This window comes from Leopardus geoffroyi, chromosome B1, assembly GCF_018350155.1.
Source record: "Leopardus geoffroyi isolate Oge1 chromosome B1, O.geoffroyi_Oge1_pat1.0, whole genome shotgun sequence".
Taxonomy (NCBI): Eukaryota; Metazoa; Chordata; class Mammalia; order Carnivora; family Felidae; genus Leopardus; species Leopardus geoffroyi.
This window is the reverse complement of record NC_059327.1, coordinates 105349078-105369886: the sequence shown is the minus strand read 5'-3', so window position 1 is coordinate 105369886 and position 20809 is coordinate 105349078. Positions and strand designations below refer to the sequence as shown.

Here is a 20809-nt window from a genome sequence, read left to right as displayed (position 1 = left end):
CTTAAACATATGCCATCATATGACACTATAAGTCAGGGTAATAATTCCCTGTGTTGTCCTTCTTCCTTCATCTCCATGTTCCAAACACTAGGGGATCAGAAACCTCAGTAAGCAAAATGAAGAATGAAATCACCCACTGGAGAAGAATCAGTCAGCCTCTTGTCCCATTCTGTCTTACAGAAAAAGAATACCCTCTAGGTGGATGGTTAGCCATGTTTAAAGTGAGATGGCTATGAGATATTCGGGTATAAATGTTAACTAGAAACTTAGAAGTTTGTGTATAAAATTTAGGACAAATATATGAATGGTAGTTAGAGATTTAGGGATCATTATGGTGCTTCCATCTAGGGGCAGCAAAGAACAAAACCCTAAGATACACCAGCAATTAAAGGGGAACATAGAAAAAGGACTCAGGGAAGGAAATAGGTAAAGGAGAAATAAGAGAAAACAGTTTCAAAAAAGCCAAGAAAGGAGAAAAACTTAAGTGTCGTCAAAGGGAGCACTGCCAAATGCAGCAGATTGATAAAGACTACCGAGGAGCCATAGGATGATGTAACTTGGAGGACACTGCTCGTCCTTGACAAGGCATTTTCAGTGGAGTGGTGGGGACAAAAGCCAGACTGGAAGAGGAAACTGATAAGTAAAGACAGCACCTATACACTATTGCACTGTAGAACGTGGTTGGAAAAGATAAGCACTCAGGAGAGAGCCTAAGATGAGAGGGAATTAAAGCATGTTTTCAGGTATTAGGGAGGGACCAGTAGAGAGAATTAAAAATAGAGGAAAACAGGGGCACCTGACTGAGTTGGTTAAACATCCAACTCTTTCTTTTAAATGTTTATTTATTTTTGAGAGAGAGAGACAGTGGGGGAGGGGTAGAGAGAGGGGAGACAAAAAATCTGAGGCAGGCTACAGGCTGCAAGCTGTCAGCACAGAGCCCGATGAGGGGTTGGAACCCACATACCTTGAGATCATGACCTGAGCTAAAGTTGGATGCTTAACCAACTGAGCCACCCAGGCATGCCTAAGCTGCTTCTGACTCTTGATTTTGACTCAGGCCATGATCTCACAGTTCATGAGTTTGAACCCTGTGTTGGGCTCTGCACTGACAGCACAGAGCCTGCTTGGAATTCTGTCTCTCCCTTTCTCTCTCTCTCTCTCTCTCTCTCTCTCTCTCTCTCTCTCCCCCCTCCCCTCCCTCTCCCTCTCCCTCTCCCTCTTTCTCTCTGTCTTTCAAAAATAAATAAGTAAGCATTTATGTGAATGAGATCTCTTGGGAGTTGAAAGTAGATGGGGCAAAAAGTACTGGGAGATATATTAGTCTTAAATTCAAAATAAAGCACCTCTTCCTGACCATGATGGCAACATAGGTCATTCCTGACTTATTCCCCTTCACAAGAACAACTAACATCTATTCAAGAACAAAATACCAGCGAGAGTACCCTAGAACATGGTGGTGAGGCTGAAGCACAGCCTCAACCTCAGAGACCAAGACTGCATTAGAAGGTTAAGAGAAATGACTATATGTTGACCACATTGCCCTTCCCCCAGGACAGCATAGCATCAAAGAGATGTCTTTCCTGACCCTTCTGTTCACCTAATGGGAAAAGAGAACCCGAAGAGGACAACCAACCTCCCCAAGCATTGTGGGTCATTTATGAGAGCCCCTACTCTTATCTCATACCATGGGGACAGCAGGGGAATCTTCAGGGCCCAACCACTGGGAATCTAGTTGTGCTGAAGAAGTGGAAAGGAACTTGCAACCACCAGCACACAAATCGTGGTCAACCAAGTTTATACCTACAGTGCCCAAGTAGTAACCCCAACCAGCTTTGCTCATATGCAGAAACAGGTTGGGGGCACTCTGACCAGGGAATATGGCAGGGAGCAGATCTGACTGATTCAGATCTTCAAATGAGTAGTTCCATCAGCCCTAGAGCCTGGTTTACCCACCCACAGGCAAAGTGCTGAGTCACAACCTCACTCACTGTGAAGGGTGCCTTCCAACCCAATCTGACTAGAAGGCTGGTGACAACTTCTGGAAGCTGTGTGGCCAGCAGCACTTGAGCCAAGAGGTGGGAGTGCTGAGCCAGTCACCTCCAGAGCAAAGCCAGCGCCAGACGTGAAGACTTCTCATGCTATGCACAAGCAAGGGGATTAATTCATAGCCATAGCTGAAGGTGTCTCCTGGCCCCTCCCAACTAGACAGTCTGTTTGGGAAACTGAGAGGCCTGAGTGGCCCAGTCAAGGGGCTCCCACCCAGGCAAGGGGCCCAACACACTGTGGAGAGTATCTTCCAGCCCCATCTGACCAGAAGGGCTGAAATAAATACCCAAAAGCCCTGAGGCCCACTGACACTCAAGCCAAAAGAAGCACAGACAGAGCCAACAGTTTGCAGGGCAAAGCCAGTGGCCCTGTTCAGCCAGGGAACTTGGGATGCAGGTTAGCTTGAGTTATGACAACAAAGAGCTTTACCAGTTTTAGAACTGTTTATTCCACTGCTCCCATTCTGGTAATTTAATTTATAGTTCCTCTCATTGCTAAATAAAGCCTTCAGCCTGTCTGACCAGAGAACCTAACCAGAGCATACAGGAAGCTGTATAGCCCATTCAACAGCCCTATGTACAGTGGGATTGAAACACAGAGCACAGCCTGTGGCTTACCTGGTCTACAGAGCAAAACTGGTAGTTTAACCAGACCAGGGAATTCTATACACACTCAGGCCTGATTTGCGCCCCCAAACAATGAGCTATAGAGGCCCTGGGACCTGGCCTGATGCCCTGCCAGGGCAGAGAAGCTAATTCACAGCCCTGTCCACTACTGAATGTAGTCCCCTGTCCTGACCATCTAGTAAACATGACCAGAGAATTTAGGCAACTGCAGAACCCATCTTACAGCCTTAATTGGGTATAGAAATAAGCCAGCAGTGGGGTATCTGGGTGGCTCAGTCAGTCAGCTTAGGTCATGATTTCATGGTTGTGACACCAAGCCCCGTCAAGCTTCACGCTAAGTGTGGAGCCTGCTTAAGACTCTCGAAAGAAAGAAAGAAAGAAAGAAAGAAAGAAAGAAAGAAAGAAAGAAAGAAAGAAAGAAAGAGAAAAGGAAAGAGAAAAAAAAGAAAGAAAAGGAAAGAAAGAATCCAGCAATACTATCCAACTAGTATTGGATATCCAACTAGTATACTATCCCAGCTAGTGGCACAACCCCCTATCCCCATCCTCAGAGATTGAACAGTTGCCTCACCCATAAGTAGATTATAATAACAGGCTCCACCTTCCCAAAGACATTACCAGCAAACATACACAGAAACCCAAACTGAACTGGCTAGTGAAGAACTGTCTCTGCTAGGGCAAATTGTAAAGTCTGCAAGAGGAGTCCTATTACTAAAATGCACAGATAGAGTGTAAGGAATCAAGGATCATGAAAAATCAGGTAAATATGACACCATCACCAAAAAAAAAAAAAGCAACATAAAGGTCCAATAACTTATGAACTGTCAGAAAAAGAATTCAGAATAATCCTTTTATTCGTAGTGAACTATAAGAAAACACAGACAACTTACAAAATTGAGAAAACAACACATGAGAAGTTTGACAAGAAAATAGTAACCATCAAAATAAAAAAGAGAGAGAGAGAAAGAAATCCTAAAGTTGAAAAATACAATAACTGAAGAATTTAATGAAGTTTCAAAAGTAGACTCAACCTCACAGAAGAAAGAATTAGCAACCTGGAGTATAGAACATTGGAAATTACCCAGAGAAGCAAAAGAAAAGAGAATAAAAAAGATTGAAGAAAACCTATGAAAATTATAGGACACAATAGGAAGAAACAATATTTGTACTATGGGAATTCCAGAAAGAGAAGAGAAAAAGAAAGGAGCAGTAAATATATTTAAAGCAATAATGGCTGAAAACTTCCCAAACCTGGAAAGAGGAATGAATATCCAAATCCATGAGGCCCAAGGATCCCAAGTAGGTTGAATCTGAATAGGTGTATACCAAAACACATTATAATTAAATTCTTGTCAGAGACAAAGAAAGAATTTTAAGAGCAACAAATTCAAGTGGAATCTATCCCTGTGATGCAAGGATGGTTTGACATATGCAAATCAATTAATGATACATCACATTAATAGAATAAAAGAAATATATGATTATCTCAATAGATGCAGAAAAAGCACTTGACCAAATTCAACATCCTTTCATGTTAAAAACTCTAAATAAATTAGGCAAAAAAGGAACATATCTGAACATAATATCTCAACATAATACATACTAAAGGCATATATGACAGACCTACAGCTAACATCACACTCAGTGGTAAAGTGATAAAATCTTTCCTCTAAGATCAGAAACAAGAAAAGGGTGCCCATTCTCACCACTCCAATTCAACACAGTACTAGAAGTCCTTGCTACAGCAATCAGGCTAGGAAAAGAAATGAAAAGTATCAGAACTGGAAAGAAAGAGGTAAAATTGTCTCTATTTACAGATGACATGATTTTATATGGGGAAAACCCTATAGACTCAATCAACAAACAAACTGTTAGATATAATCAATGAATTCAGTAAAGTTGCAGAATATTAAATGAATATATAAAAATCAGTAGCACTTCTGTACACTAACCACAAAATTTCTGAAAAAGAAATTAAATCAATCATATTTACAATAGTATAAAAAAATAAAATACTTAAAACTAAATTTAATGAGGTGAAAGTTCTCTATGCTGAAAATTCCAAGATATTCATGAAAGAAATCAAAGGTGACACAAATAAGTAAAAAGATTTCCTATGTTCATGGAGTAGAAGAATTAATGTTGGTAAAATGTTAATACTACTGAAAGCCATCTATGGATTCAATGCAATCCCTATCAAAATTTCAATGGCAATTTTTACAGAGTTTAAAAAAAAAAGAAAAATTCCTAAAATTTATTGGGAATCACAAAGCCCCTAAATAACCAAAGAAATCCTGAAAAAGGAGAACAAAGCAGGAGGTATCACACTTCTTGATTTCAAGCTATAGTATAAAAGCTATGGTCATCAAAACAGTATGGTACTGGCATAAAAACAGGCAAATAGAGCAATAGAACAGAATAGATGGCCCAGAAATAAACGCAAGCATATAGAGTCAACTAATATTTGACAAGAGAGCCAAGAATACTCAATGGAGAAAAGATAGTCTCTTCAAAAAATGATGCTGGGATAATTGAATATTCACATGTAAAAGAATCAAATGGACCTATTTCTTTTTTAACATTCACAACAATTAACCCAAAATGGTTTAAGACTTAAAGGTAAGACCTGAAACCATGAAACTCGTGGAAGAAAACATAGGAACAAAGTTCCTTGACATGGGTCATGGTAACTATTTTTTTGGATATGACACCTAAAGCATAAGCAACAAAATAAAAAATAAACTGGTGGGACTGCATCAACTAAAAAGCTTCTTCACAGCAAAAGAAGCAATCAATAAAGAGAAAAGACAACCTACAGAATGGGAAAAAATATTTGCAAAGTATATATCTAATAAGGAGTAAATATTCAAAGCATATAAAGAATTCATACAACTCAATAGAAAACAAAAACAAATTAAATTAAATAAAGATGGGCAAAGGACCTGAATAGGCATTTTTCCAAAGGAGATACATGAAAGGCTAATGGGTACATGAAAAGATGCCAACATCAATAGTTATTAGGGAAATGCAAATCAAAGCCACAATGAGATATCACCTCATGCCTGTCAGTATGGCCATTATCAAAAGAATAAGCGATAGAGAATGCTGGCATAGATGTTGAGAAAAGGAAACCTTGTGAACTGTCGGTGGGACTGTAAATTTGTACAACTATTATGGAAAACAGTATGAAGAATCCTCAAAAAATTAAAAACAGAACTGCCATATGATCTAGCAATTCCACCTCTGGGAATATATGAAAAGGTAATGAAACTAACTTGAAAAGTTATCTGTACCCTCATGTGCATAGCAGCATTATTTACAATAGCCAAGGCATGGAAACAACCTAAGTGTACATTGATGGACTAATGGATAGATAAGTTGTAATACACACAAACACTGGAATATCATTCAGCCACTAAAAGGGGGAAATCCTACTATTTGTGACAATGTGGATAGATGTTGAAGGGATTATGCTAAGTGAAACAAGTCAGACAAAGACAAATACTGTATAATCTCACTTCTATGTGGAATCTAAAAACAAAAACAAACTCATAGAAAAAAAAAAAAAAAAAGATCAGATTTGTAGTTACCAGAGTACCAGAGGCAGGGAGTAGGCGTAAAGAGACATGGAGAAAGGTGGCCAAAATTACAAACTTCCAGTTATAAAACAAATAAGTATTAAGCATGTAATGTACAACACAATGACTACAGGTAACACTGCTGTATAAAAAAAAAAAAATTGTTAAGAGAGTACATCCTCAGTTTTTCATCATAAGAAAAGTTTTTTTCCATTCAATTCTTTTCCTTTTTATTTTCTTTATAATGTATCTGGAAGAGAAGATGAATGTTAGCTGAACTTATTGTGGTAATCATTTCACAATATATGTAAGTCAATACTCCTCCAACTTACATAATAATGTATACAAATTATTTCTCAATAAAGCTGGAAAAAAAATATATATATATATATATAAAGAGTTCCTGCCTGATGACCATTACTCCCTGTTAATCATGGGATCATTAACTAGGGGGATTAAGGAGAGTGGAGATTAAGTAGAAGACCTCAAGAGAAGGATGAAAGATTGAAATAGCTGCTGAAGGCAACTGAAGATAATGCATTAAAAGAATATCCAGTAGTACGAATGACTCATTGATGGGGCGCCTGGGTGGTTCAGTCGGTTAAGTGTCCAACTCTTGGTTTTGGCTCAGGTCATGATCTCAGGGTTTCATGAGTTCGAACCCTGCATCATGCTCTGTGCATGCCCCTGTCTGCTCTCTCTCTCACCCTCTCTCTCTCTCAAAAATAAACACTTAAAATATGAAAGAAAGAAAGAAAGAAAGAAAGAAAGAAAGAAAGAAAGAAAGAAGGTTCATTGAGTTTGAGGACCATGTGCTTATGTGACATTAAAAGCTCCCATTATGTGGTTTTTCTCTAGTGTGCTGAACACTCCATATGTGGAATGAAGAAATTGATAGACATGAATGAAAAACTGATATAAAGTCTTAGATTTGTAGAACACTGAAAGCAAAAAGATGATTTGGGAATCTGAAGGTGATAGTGGGAGAGAAGGTCGAATTGTTAACCACAAAATCTTGATGGCTAGAGGAAGTGATCAGATGGATGTTGACAGAGAAAAAATGAAAGAATTAAGATACTAGAGGTATAGATAAGTTGACAAACTGCTGGAAGGAAGCTATAAATGAGAAATAATGTTCCTCCAAAATAATAATAATATATCAATAATAACAACAATAAACAGCTATAATTTATTAAGCAATCACTGTGTGTCAAGCAATGCTTTAAATGTTTTGTTTTAAGGGGTGGCTGGGTGGCTCAGTCGGCTAAGCATCCAACTTCCGCTCAGGTCATGATCTCGCGGTGCGTGAATTCGAGCCCTGGGTTGGGTTCTGTGCTGACAGCTCAGAGCCTGGAGATTGCTTTGGATTCTGTGTCTCTCTGCCCCTCCCCTGCTCTCTCTCTCTCTCTCTCTTTCTTTCTCTCAATCTCTCTCCAAAATAAATAAATGTTAAAAATAAATAAAACAAATGTTTTATTTTATTACACTTAATTATCACAACACTGTAAGGCAGTTCTATTTTATACCCTTTTTCCCCTCCTTTTAGATAAGTAAGTTAAAGTATTAAGAGTTTAAATGACTTACTAGAATCAAAAAGCCAGTAGGTGGCCAAACCCACTTTCTTAACCACTGTGCAGGCCAAAGTCAAAGGCCTAAGGGTTTATTTACAAAGGAAGTTTCACAGGAAACAGAAGCAAGAGGGTGGTAAAGTAAGTGAAGACTTGAGGCAGAGTTCAGGGAGAGGACTAGAGAGCAAATGCAGATGAAGTTAGAAGAGACAGGCATGAATCATTGATAAGGCCAACAATTTGAATGGTGCTAAGGAATCACTAGAATGAACGGCACTTAAAAAATAACTAACCCCAGATTTCCCAATTTGACAACTAAGATGACTGGTACCAACTCAAGGTGCATACATTGGCAGTTCAGAGAAAAAGGCTGAAAGAGCCCCCTGTCAGCTCCAAGGAACTTAACAATCTAGATACAAAACAACAACAACAACAACAAAACAAAAAACACAAGTATTTTGTTTTTTAACATAATACAAGCCAGAGTAAGAAAAGGTCAGAAAGACTACACGGCAATGCTCTGGAGCTCAAATTTTTATAAGCTTGGATTTGCCTAGAGAGATGTGAAAAGGTCGATGTAACAGGCTGCATATACAGAACTGAGCTAGGTAGAAAAGTGAGGTTGTATATTCTAGACAGAAGAAACTGTATAAACCAAGCCAGGGAGGGTGGAGTGTCCAGGGAAACACTGGGAAGCAGTAAGCAAGGCAAGCTGACTGGTGCTCTGGGAACAGAGTGAAGACACAAGATAAGAATGAAAAGGTAACCTGGGACCGTGTTGTCACTGAGGATGACATCCTGAATTTTATTTAATGCAGAAGGCAGTGAGGAACTATGTGAGGATTCCAACTGGGAAATTACAGAATAGGAGGCTTAGGCCCAGAGCATGAATAGAATAGCTTTCTAATCAGGATTTTTTTTTACTTACTTTCCAGAAAGAGATGTGCTTACATAATGGAATGTAATCTCGACAGTGGTGGGACTCAGTTTTCATGATAATGAAAATGAACCTTCCAGAGTTTGATCACTACTTTATAAAACTAACCTGTTCTCCTTATTTTTTCCCCTAAAGAAGCTAATTACAGTATGCTTGTCCTCTGCCACAGAACCTTTTAAATGCTATGAAATAAAATAAAATGAATATGAAAGACAGCCTTTTAAGTAGGGAAGTTAAAAGGCAATATGCATCTGAGAGGTACATATGGAAATGGAGAAGAATTTTGCTCAGGTTAAAAAACAATAATAATAAAATAAACACAGGATTGAAGGGGAATTAGGAACCAATTACACATGTCTATGTGGACCAGATCTTTTTTTTTTTTTTTTTTTTTTTTTTAGCAATTTTCTGTGCATCTCCACACATATGTCAACATTACAGAAACCATCAAGAGGCCAAGGACACTTAACAATTGTTCTTTGTGCTAGGGATAGTTATGTGTCTAGGATGTTGAAACATATTTATGGACTTAACAGGACATGTTTGTGTTTAAAATGTATTCAAAAGGACCACTACAGAAAAGCCAATCGCTTTTGGTGAATGGACTCTTTCCTACGGGAATAAACAATGGGACTGGCTAGTTTTCCTCAAATTATATTTCAACAATACCTGCATCAAGACAACTAGGGATGATTCTCTAAAATGCAGGTAGCAGGACACCCTCCAGACCTAGCAAATCAGAATCACTGAGTGTAAGTTCTGGTGATCTGAACTTTGATAAACTTCCTGAGTAATCTGTTACATATGTTCAGGCTTTTGAACCTTTGGTCACCTGGAAGGACAGCAAAACAAAATAAAACAAAACTGGTTGACTTAAGAAGAGAAGTGGGAAGACTTTTTTCACTGTAAATTCCTTTGTGCCTTTTGAATTCTTAATTTTTCACAAACAACACTTAACAGGAATGAGCATGATATTTATATTTACACACCCAGAACCAGGCAGAGCATCTGGTAGTAGGATAAGAAAAATGTGGATTTAGTCATAAATGGCATAGTTTATAATAAATATTATAAGTAACACATTTTTACACCCCTATTTCCTCTCCTCTCCCCCTGACCTTCTCAAAAGAAACATTACTGCATTGCCAACTGCCTTTGCACCGGGACCAATGTTTTGCTCCTTATTCATCTTGGTAGTGATTCATATATCTCCAATACCTGGCTGGAACTTACTAGAGTCACATGGCTGAGGCTGTAAAGTGTAGATAAAGCCTCCCCCATTTTTCTCTTAGCCACGCTTTTACAAATGATATCTGTTCTCTCTCATAAATACCAGTGTATATGATATTTGGCATTTACCTTTTGCCTTTTACAGAAAAATCATCATAGTAAGTATGTTGTTATAGATGTCTGTGTCTATCAGGCTAGAAAGAGTTGTTTTCATCTGTTAGATAAATTTTGTACCTTGGGCAGAGTTTCCAATAACTTGAGTTTTAAGCAGCTAATTAGTCTTTTTGGTAACAACTAATTACTTATAATATGCATGTAGCAAAAACTGTTGTAGAAATGTAATTGTAACTTCTTTGACATTTTCTTTCTTATTGTATCTTGCATGGATAATAAAGATAACTTATTTTGATACATTTATCCTTTTTAAAAAGGCAAACAAATAAAGCCTTAGTTCTGAAGCACTCTTAAAGTTATAAAGGCATCCTCTTTAGGGAAAGACTAATGTCTATTTTCCCTGAACTGGTAACCCTTTCAAGCTTCGTGTCTTTCTATTCCATGCAGAAACAGTTGCCAAGAAATAAAGTGACATTATAGTTGTCTTTGGTCAGAACAGGAATAAGAAAGAAATACTGCCTGGATAGCAAGCTAATTATTTTACCAAAACAGTGTCACTATATGTCCGTTCTCACTAGCCCTGTTGTTTGTTGTGCATACCTTCCTAAGTAAAAATTAATAAAGACAACTTGGAGAGGTTACATGTGCAGCAAGAGATATAGAATATTCCATGTATAGAGAGAGCATTGTAATTCACATACACACCAAAAAAAGAAAAGTTTAAAAAGAAATTATTTTATGTCCTGACCAATTATGTTCCCTTTATGGCCTTCTATTTCTTAGAAGAACAAAACAAACCCCAGGCTTGAGTCCAAAGTCTAAATGAGTTGTGAGGTAACACACATTACAAAACCATCACTTTGAAACAGTTGTTTTGCTTATGGTGCACTTTGCATTATGGTAAAGTAGATATACAAAACTAGAATTGAAAACCTGAGGAAGGTTGCATGACTGGTGGCTAAGTGGCTTTTTTTTTTTTTTACAGGATTAAGTTCAACACCTTATAAGTATTACCTTAATTCTTGCCAACTTTCAGGAAAAGCAATGTCATTAACTAGTTCATAACTCATTCTGAAACTCATTCTGTTTTTACTAGAAAGAGTAGCATTTTTTTTTTCTGGGACACCTGGGTGTTCAGTTGGTTGAGTGTCTGACTTCAGCTCAGGTCATGGTCTCATGGTTGGTGGGTTCAAGTCCCACGTCGGGCTCTGTGCTGACAGCTCAGAGCCTGGAGCCTGCTTCAGATTCTGTGTCTCCCTTGTTCTCTGCCCCTCCCCCACACATGTTCTCTCCCCCCCCCCGCCCTCTCTCTCAAAAATAAATAAACATTAAAAAAAAAAGAGAGAGAAAGAGTAGCATTTTTTTTTACCTTCTATACTCATATAGGTAAAAACAATGACACTCTGCTTTAAATGTCACAGAATAAAATGTTTTCTGGGTTGTAAATTCAAATGGAGGTCGAATGTATTGGTACCACAAATTCACACAACATCTCCATATTTCCCATTTTATGCCCACTGCAAATGTTATTCAAGTGAAATATAGACACATAGATATATTGATAAATCTCTCATAAATAAAGCAAAAATTTGAACTAGTGGCTGAGTTAATATATATATGTATATTATATGGTATTAAAATGTTTCCTTTAATAGACAACTTGAAGTATCATTTTGCTATTGTTGTTGAGCTATACTGAAAATTGTAGTTTTTAATATGAATGATGAGAGACTGCCTCTAACAAACATTAGAAAAGAACTTACACATGTAAGCATGATTTTCTTAAGTCTCTCAACAACTGACTTTTGATACATTTTGGAGAAAAGGAAGGGAAACAAAAGTCATAGAATTGAAGCTACTATAAAAATAACCAGAAGGTTAAATTTTAAAAGTCTCATTTTTCAGAAATACCCAAAATGGTAATAAAAGTCTTACTTATTAATTTCATGACTGCATCAGTCTGCTGGTAGCTATTTAAAGTTACCCTCAAAGTATTTTGTTTGTGAAAGTTCTAAGATTTAATATATGTTCAGGCAGAGTGGATAGAAATACAATTAAATATCCTTGATCACAGTTGAAGCTTTTCATATGAAAGCCAGCAGGACTTATTCTATAGAATAAAGGATATCACTGTTTCCTCTTATTCATAGTTGTAAGTAATTAGATTTTTTTCTAATTCATTGTATCCAGTTTTAATATAACCATTCCCTCATCTCTGCTACTTTACCTCAATAAATTTTCTTGAATATTTCTTTCAGTCTCTAATGAATGAACCCATTATATTCATTATTATGATGATTATAATAACTATTATTACTATTCATTCACATGACATTATATATTTTAGGGAAGTACTATTATCACATGAATTATTTTTATGATCTTTTTTATAGCAGCATAAATGAGACAGTGGTTTCTTTGCCATTGAAAATCTCATGCAGAATTATTTCCGTTTGTCAACACTTCACCAACAAAAACTATTTGTATTCACTTGAAGCAGTGGCTTTTAAAAAGCCCATTCTGCATTCCAGACCAATTTAATCAAACCTACAGAATTTACATTTATTTTATTATAAAGAAAATACTGTGATTTTGTTTTCGATGCATGGATTCAATCTAGGTCAGCTGCTTCCATAGGAAGAGTTGATTTTATCTAGCCAAACATTGAAAATTTGTCTTACAGGAGGTATTTGATGCTGGAAATAGTACACTCACTGAATATGGAAAAGGGTTTGACAGTATTATTGATGGAAAATAGTTAATACTAATTTTAGTAAAAATTTAGTCCCTAGTCCTCTGGAATTATGGCCTTTAATAAATACAAATCAGAGGATATTCACTTAATGCTAATATTGGTGATAATTGATTATTTATATTCTTTAACTTGAAGTACTACATTAAAAGCCAAATTAAGTAGACTCAAATTATAAAATCCCAACCTCCAGAGATTCTGCTGCCGCAAAGTATGAATAGGTCGCATAACATGAAGCCATTATGTGTGAGCATCTAGAACATTATTCAGCATCCAACTAATTGCACCAACATGGATATATGGCAGTTGGACTCATTTTTTATTATGAAATATGTTAAAACCTCAGAAAAAAAATGGTCACGTCTTACTAATAACACATCTTCTAATATGCATTAATATAATGAGAGTATCTGGGATATGTCCACAGTTCCAAAACATGTCATGAATTTAAACCCTGTGCAAAGACCACTTAAAAACTAGCATTGCTATGATTGCACTTCCCCCTAGGGTTGAAATAACTTGTGTTTACACCGAAGTTCATTTGCCTTTTTCAGATCAGCATTTTCATGACACATCTGTCCAATTATGGGAATGACCGGCTGGGACTATATACCTTTGTTAATCTGGCCAACTTCATGCAAACCTGGACGAACCTGCGACTTCAGACTCTGCCTCCAGCGCAGCTGGCTCACAAGTATTTTGAGCTCTTTCCCGATCAAAAAGACCCTCTCTGGCAGGTAATATTTGTTCAATAATTAGTATAATTAAGTAATTCCATAAACAAATTTTATATAATCCTATCTGAAAAGTGAAGGCATCTGGGGTGGGGAGGGGGCTACATTTTTGAAATGTTGGTAGATTTGAGAAACTATTTCCTCCTGAATTGCAGTTTTGTATTATTGCTTTGTAGTAGTCCAAATTCTCTGTTCCTATGCCCATTAGAAATTATGAAATTCTACAAGCTCAGTGGGGGGTTCAATGGGTGTCATGTTTTCAGTCAAGAGAGGGGGAACAATTTGCAGACTGCAATAGGCTGAAAAGAGTAGAAGAATGGTAAGTAGGTTGTATGCTAAGCAAGTAGCCAGCTAGTCCTCCTAGAGCACATCTTATATCTCTAATGACTAAATAACATCAGAGGGATAGGGGAGAAGAGTTCAGAACTGACGTCTGCTTTCTGAACCACGGGGTACACCAGCAGCTGGAGAATATGGGCAGCCTTCAAAAGTATTAGTTGGGAATTACTTTGGATATGGGAAAAGTGTTTGGTGGCAAAATTACTGAGCTTTTTAAGAAAAAATATCACACACACATGGCATATGCAAACTGCTCTACGCATAACCCAGATTTCAAAGCATACATTCTCATGTGTCCCAGAATTGCAGAAACATAATTTGAACTTAAACTGCCTACTCCGTACTCTGGGGAAAGTAATAATCATGGCAAATAATTATTTGGTGCTTATTATGTGTCACATTGGGTTCTTTACATGTTAACTCATTTAATCCTTAAACTACCCTGTGTGGTAGGTATAGTTATGATCCCCATTTTTATAGATGAAGAAACTGAGGCAGGTAAATGCTAAGACACCTTTACAAGGCCACTGTGTGACAGAGTGGGAATCAGTTCCAGGCCATCCAGCTCCAGAGGCTGTGCTCTTAAGTACTGTTCTAAATGAGAGTTACTGAGCTACTAGAGAGTTGCTAATAGAGCTGATGGTACAGTAATAACAATCATCAGAAGGAGAAGGTTGCAGCAAGATCTGAACTACATACTCAATGCATTCAGCTTTGAACATGAGCTAATTACCACCTGAACACAAACAGGTAACTCCAAGAAGAGACATAACTACACATTTCAGTATGTGAAAGTCAGTGGTTGTGGAATTATCACTATATAGTACTTTGCAGTTACTATAATGCACATCTTTCTTCCTTAACCACTGCATAATATCACCAAATGTTAGCCACTGGAAAGACATGCAATTTTCCTGCTGATTTAACACCTTACTTTTAAACTGAAATCATTATTATTTCAGGTGACAGGTTTGAAACAACTTTTTTTTTAACAGCAGCCAAAAAGAATACCCTCACTTTAGTCATACCATCTGTTGCTTATTGTAAATAAGCAGAAAGTTCCTTTAACTGCACATATCTGTAGTATTAATTGAATAGAAGTGCTGTCCTGATTGCCTATATCTGAAGTAGTATTAAAGGGAACTTTTAAGTCTTCACATAATGAGCACTTTGCAGTGGAAATTAAGGATGTTCTAGATACATCTTGCATGGTGGGTTTGGTTTATGTACTATACACCAAAAGCAGATCCCTAAGATAGTATTTCACCTTCATTTTACCCTTTTGCTTAAATTTAGTGCTTTTTAGAATCATATTCTGCAAAGTTATAGTAATACATATCTGAAAGGAATCTGCTGTCTCTTTAAATAGTATCATTATGGCCAGATCTGTATCTCTTTGAAGCACAGCAAAACAGCTCAAAGTTATTTAGAATAAAAATCTTACACATTGTATTTCAATTACTTATGGAATGCTTAGAGTGTATCTTCTTTTAGGTTAGCAGGAAGCACAGTCCCTGCCCCACACTACATTGGAGCTCACTATTTTAAAACACACATGTACACACACACACACACACACACACACACACACACACACACATACAATTAAGATGTAGAACGGCCAAAAGCAGAAAAAATACTAAATCCTCAGTGCTATGAGGCTGTCTCCCCTCCCCCCAACCCCTCAGTAGACACTCAACTTCAGGATGGAAGGGTTGGATGGAAAGGGTTCAGGATGGAAAGGGTTACTTGAAAGCTTCCATGAAGCCACTTCAAAGCTTTCATTTAAAAGAAGTCACATAACTTTGCTTCCTGGAATATCTTTTCAAGGACAGAAGTTGAAAAACTCTAGCATAGTGGCCACTTATCAAAAAATACATCTCTGTATTCTTCTCCCATTTAGAATCCTTGTGATGACAAACGCCACAGAGACATTTGGTCTAAAGAAAAAACCTGTGATCGTTTACCAAAATTCTTGGTAATAGGACCCCAGAAAACTGGTGAGAGCTTTTTGTTATGATTAACCAAACAGTATAAAATTCCTGATGACTAGACAGTGAGTTATTGTCATAAAGAGTTTTCAAAATTCCTATATATACTGATGGATGAATAACACATTGGTTCTCTGACATAATGTTTGTTTAGCTTGATAATGTATTTAAATGCTTGTCAAGGATTTTTTTAAAGTGAAAAAGATGAAAATAAATGTCACGCTGTTTGAATATCCAGCAATTTGGTAGCAAATATTCCTTTTTTGCCAAAGACCTTAATTGAAAAATGTTAACATTTTTAAATGTTTAACATGTTTAAAAAGTGACTGACAGGATTTCATCAAAAGTCGAGATAAACACATATAAGTATCGATAACTCTTTATAATAAATCCCTTCCAGAAAAACAGCCTCTTCCTGCCATCTTCCTGATATAGTTTATCTCTAAACTATTTCTTGCAGAGATGACTGTTTTCTAAAAATCTAAAGGATGTTTGACAAGCAGAATTCCAGACATAAACAAAACTTTGTGCTAACAAAGGCATTTACTCATACCCAGGAGAAATCTTAAATTGGCATGCAATTTTTGTGCCTTTTCTTAAATTGGCATGCAATTTTTTTCTCCCCATAAACTTCTTGTTTCTTTAAGAATCAGTATTAAAATGAAGCCCAGTGGAAGCTTTAAAATGCCAAATATCCATGCTCTTTCCTGCATGATAAATTATTTGGGGCTCTCGGATTCTGGCTTCACAGAAAACAGCCATTTCAACCATATCCCTTTCTAAGGGGAATACCTTCCATCTCCTCATTTCTCTAAAAATAACTGGAGAAAATTTTATGTAATGTACACAGAGAGGTTAGCCTATTCATTTTCTCTTAGTCCCATTTGCCAATATCAATCTGAAAACAATAATGAATATGATAAATACTTTTCTTGTCCTTGTTTATTTCATTTGGCCTTATGTATTTTAAAGTCAAGAGGCAGCTAGAAAAATATCTAAAGTGAAGTCTTTTCAGCGAACTCCCACTGTCATTACTGATCATGTCTCTCCGAAGCGTGGCATATCGAGTTCGCTCCAGAAAGCCCTGCAGGAAGGGCTGCCTCTTGTTTCATGCTAGATGTGCAGACATTTAAAAATCATGGTCAGATGGAAGAATCAGTACTTGCCATCTTAAACTCAGTTGTGTTTCCAAATGTTTATGTTACAATTATATACGACATTTACCTTTGGAAGAAAAATTTTTATCTCCTTTTTATGGAAACTAATTTTTTTCCCAGTTCTGTAGTGGTATAATTTACATGCAGTAAAAGTCACCAATTTTAAATGAAAATTCTGATGAATTTTGACAATTGTACACAGTGGTGTAACCACCACAACATTCTGTCTCAAAAACAAAACCAAAAAAAACCCCACTTCTGTCTCCCTAAAAAGTTTCTCCACGCATGTGCCTTTGCAGTCAATGCCCCTCCCCCATCCTCAGTCACAGGAAACTACTTTCTTTCCTAGAATTTTTGCTTTCCTAGAATTTCATATAAATGGAAGAGTAAAATGTGCAGTCTTGTGCATTTGACTTCTTTCACTTAAGATAATGCTTTTGAGATTCATCCATGTTACTATGTATATCAATATTTTGTGAAGTTGATTTTTTAAAAGGATAAACATATCTTCTCATCAGTTAACATAAAAATTAAATAGCTTCATTTTAACTTTAGTTTCATCAGAAGCATTTTTCTGAATAATTTTGCATAGATGTATATTCTTACGCATATTCAAATATTTTTAGTGTTGAAACTGACAAAAAATAAAACTGAAGCTTTATGGATGGTTATTTGAATGTGTGTGTCTATGATTAAGTGGTTGTTTTACATACATACACACATTAAACACATTCAAACACACACACATAGGACAGTTTATTCAGACCCAAGAATAAGTGTAGGTAAAGACAGAGTTCAGAAACCGCAATCTGACAATTTTCTGACCACTGATAAATTATATTATACCTTTTACTGACTATGCGAACAATTACATGTCTATTTTTTCAGTTTGTCTTATTAATGCTGGTCATGCTATTAAAAGCAAACAATATGACTGAATACAATTCTTAAAAATAAAATTCAGAAAAGAATGCTTTCAGTTGATCTAAGAAAGGAACTAATTCTCTTTTCTTTTTTCACATTATAATGGTCATACTTCCTATCCTCACAAAGACTTTTTTTTTTCAATTTTTAAATGCATTATTGAATTTTTATCTCATAAAAGCTGTTATTTTAAAAAATACTTTACTAATATTGAGATATGAAGCTATTTAGGTACTTTTATACAGATTGTCACTTGACCCTCATAAAACCCTGATAGCTAAGTATTTTTCCCCCACTACACAGATAAGAAAACTAAGTCTCAGCTTAGATATTTTTGTTCACGTTCACACAACTGATAAGTGTTAGAAATAAAATCCTGATCCTAGAATTTACCTGACTCTAAACACCATGTTCAAGAAAGCTTTACTCTACTACAGATTTCAAGTAATGGAACATTTTTCCCCCAAATAAGTTTTAGATTTTGTTACACATTTCTTTTAAGTTGTGGTTTTCAAAGTGTACTGAATCAGAACCTCTGGGATAGGGTTCGATTCTCTGTGTTTTAACAAGACCGCCAGGTTAGTCTAAGGCACGCTAAAGTGTGAGAACCACTGTTTTAGGTCAAGCTTGTGAAGAGCATTTTTATTTTGCATATCATAGATTACTATGTTTCATTCCTCACAGGTACCCATGAGTATAGATAAAATGTTCATAGTTTGGCTAAGATATAATCTAGAAACACTGCCTCTTTCAATTCATTGTTTTAGACAATTTTGCTATTGACAGAGTTATTGTAACAAATTTTCTGTTGTGTTGATATACTAGATTTAAGTACAATATTAAATAGAGCTTGTCAGAGAGATAAGAAAATTCAAAATTTAATACAGACGGCAACATGACATTATTACTAAGCAAAATCAGAAAACCATTTCTCCAAGTGAGAGAAATGTTATAAGGCCATGTCTGAAGACCATTGCTAGCTATTATTGACCTAGAGTATAATTCACAGGTCCCGCCCCATCAGACTGAATAATGATATAAACCACATTAGGCAGAGAAGTGGAAACTAGAGCCTTAAGAAGACTGAATACATGGACCAGAAATAGTTTAATAGTATGATTTTATAAACACAATTACAATTACAGCAAGCATGTGGTTAAATTTTAGGCAAACTGAACTCAGATTGTCTTTTTCTTGTAGCAACCTAATCTGTACCCTTTAGCTCATAATTTAGGCTCTAAAACACTAATTTTACAGTCTATGACATTGCTCATTTTGGAAAAAAAAATCATACTCTTGATCCCCAATAGTCACAGATCCATATGGGCACTTGTGATATGCCATTCTCTTTCCAAATTGCAAATTTTATGTTATATCACTAAGAAAGCACACAATTTTTTTCCAAAAACCTATTTTTGATATCACATTTTTAAGTAAGCATATTCAAATTTAAACAAACGTGTTGAAAGTTTAAATTGTGTCTCAAATTTAATCAGCTTTCATAGGCCTTAGGAAGAACTTATAGGAGAACTCAGCTACATGATTTTAGTGATGTAATATCTTCTATTAAATAATGATGTCTTTCATTCATATAATGCTTTATTAATACCAAAATATCTTCAGGTTCAATATATCTTTTCATCCCCAGAGAAAGTCTATGAAATAAGCAAGGCAGGTGACTTCCCACCAAAAAAGCCAAGCTAAAAGCCAAGTCACAGACCAAATCAGTGATTGAGATGAGGTCAAAAACCAGTTCTCCTAGTCCCTGCAACAAGCCTTTTCTCACATCACACTTAACTCCATTTTTCCAATATGCTTCTTTTAAAATGCTGATTATCTATTCAGTTTAATTCAAGGAGTACTAATATGTATCTGTTTGGATCATTACAATACTTAGTATATTAATGACTTTGAAATGCTGATAGTAGGAATCTGTTTTCATTTAATTAATTTCTAAACCTCTATTGTCTTTTCAGGAACCACTGCTTTGTATTTGTTCCTGGTTATGCATCCTTCCATCTTTAGTAACTCCCCCAGCCCAAAAACCTTTGAGGAGGTACAGTTCTTTAATAGAAATAACTACCACAGGGGGATTGATTGGTAAGATGGGTTATTAGTATAAATCTAAAAGTATATATACTATGCACAGTATAAAAATTAGTGCTAATATTTATAAACATATAAGCTTGCAGCCACAAATAAAAGTTATCCTCTGTACCTTGGAAATGGAGTCAATAAAATGAAGAAGCACAGAAATTATTCATAAGAAATTTTTCTCAGTTTGTTATGGGACCCATTGCTTCAAGAGGCCCACATGTAATCTGAATTTTCATTAATTATCTTTGATGGTTATTACAGATACGAAGTTAGAGAAATACTGTAACACCCAGAAATTTCATTCCTCTCTCTTCTTAAAACACTTTCATAGCTTTCTCTTCCTGTGCACTTTGCATTAAAGTGATGCTACAGTCCCTCTATATATTTTTTTATTTTGCTTTGGCATTTTAGGTTAAAAAAATAAATAAATAGAACTAGAAATTTGTGTATATTTCATGAATAATGAAATAAATGAAATAAGTGAAATAAAGCTATCAGCAATATTTAATTTTTGGTCTTCAATTGAAATAAGAACTATATCAACCATGCAAGGAAAATAGTTAAATTAAAAATAAAAGTTAAAATGTCAAATACATACAAAATATAATAATATAGTAGGAATATATGTTGCAAATTAACATGTTAATCACAAAATATATCTGCAAGTCTTGCTGTTAAGGCAGAAATTCTAGGCAGAAAGTGATATGAAAGAATGG

General features: G+C 35.9%; 1 protein-coding gene across 1 annotated transcript in view; it reads left to right on the top strand.

The window, feature by feature from the left end:
- The window catches only part of NDST3 (N-deacetylase and N-sulfotransferase 3), a 173123-nt gene that overhangs the window by 125975 nt on the left and 26339 nt on the right, over positions 1–20809 (top strand). The window contains exons 6-8 of the mRNA XM_045469117.1: positions 13406–13588; positions 15828–15924; positions 19973–20096. Coding sequence (XP_045325073.1) covers positions 13406–13588; positions 15828–15924; positions 19973–20096 — 404 coding nt within the window. The remainder of the gene's footprint in view (positions 1–13405; positions 13589–15827; positions 15925–19972; positions 20097–20809) is intronic.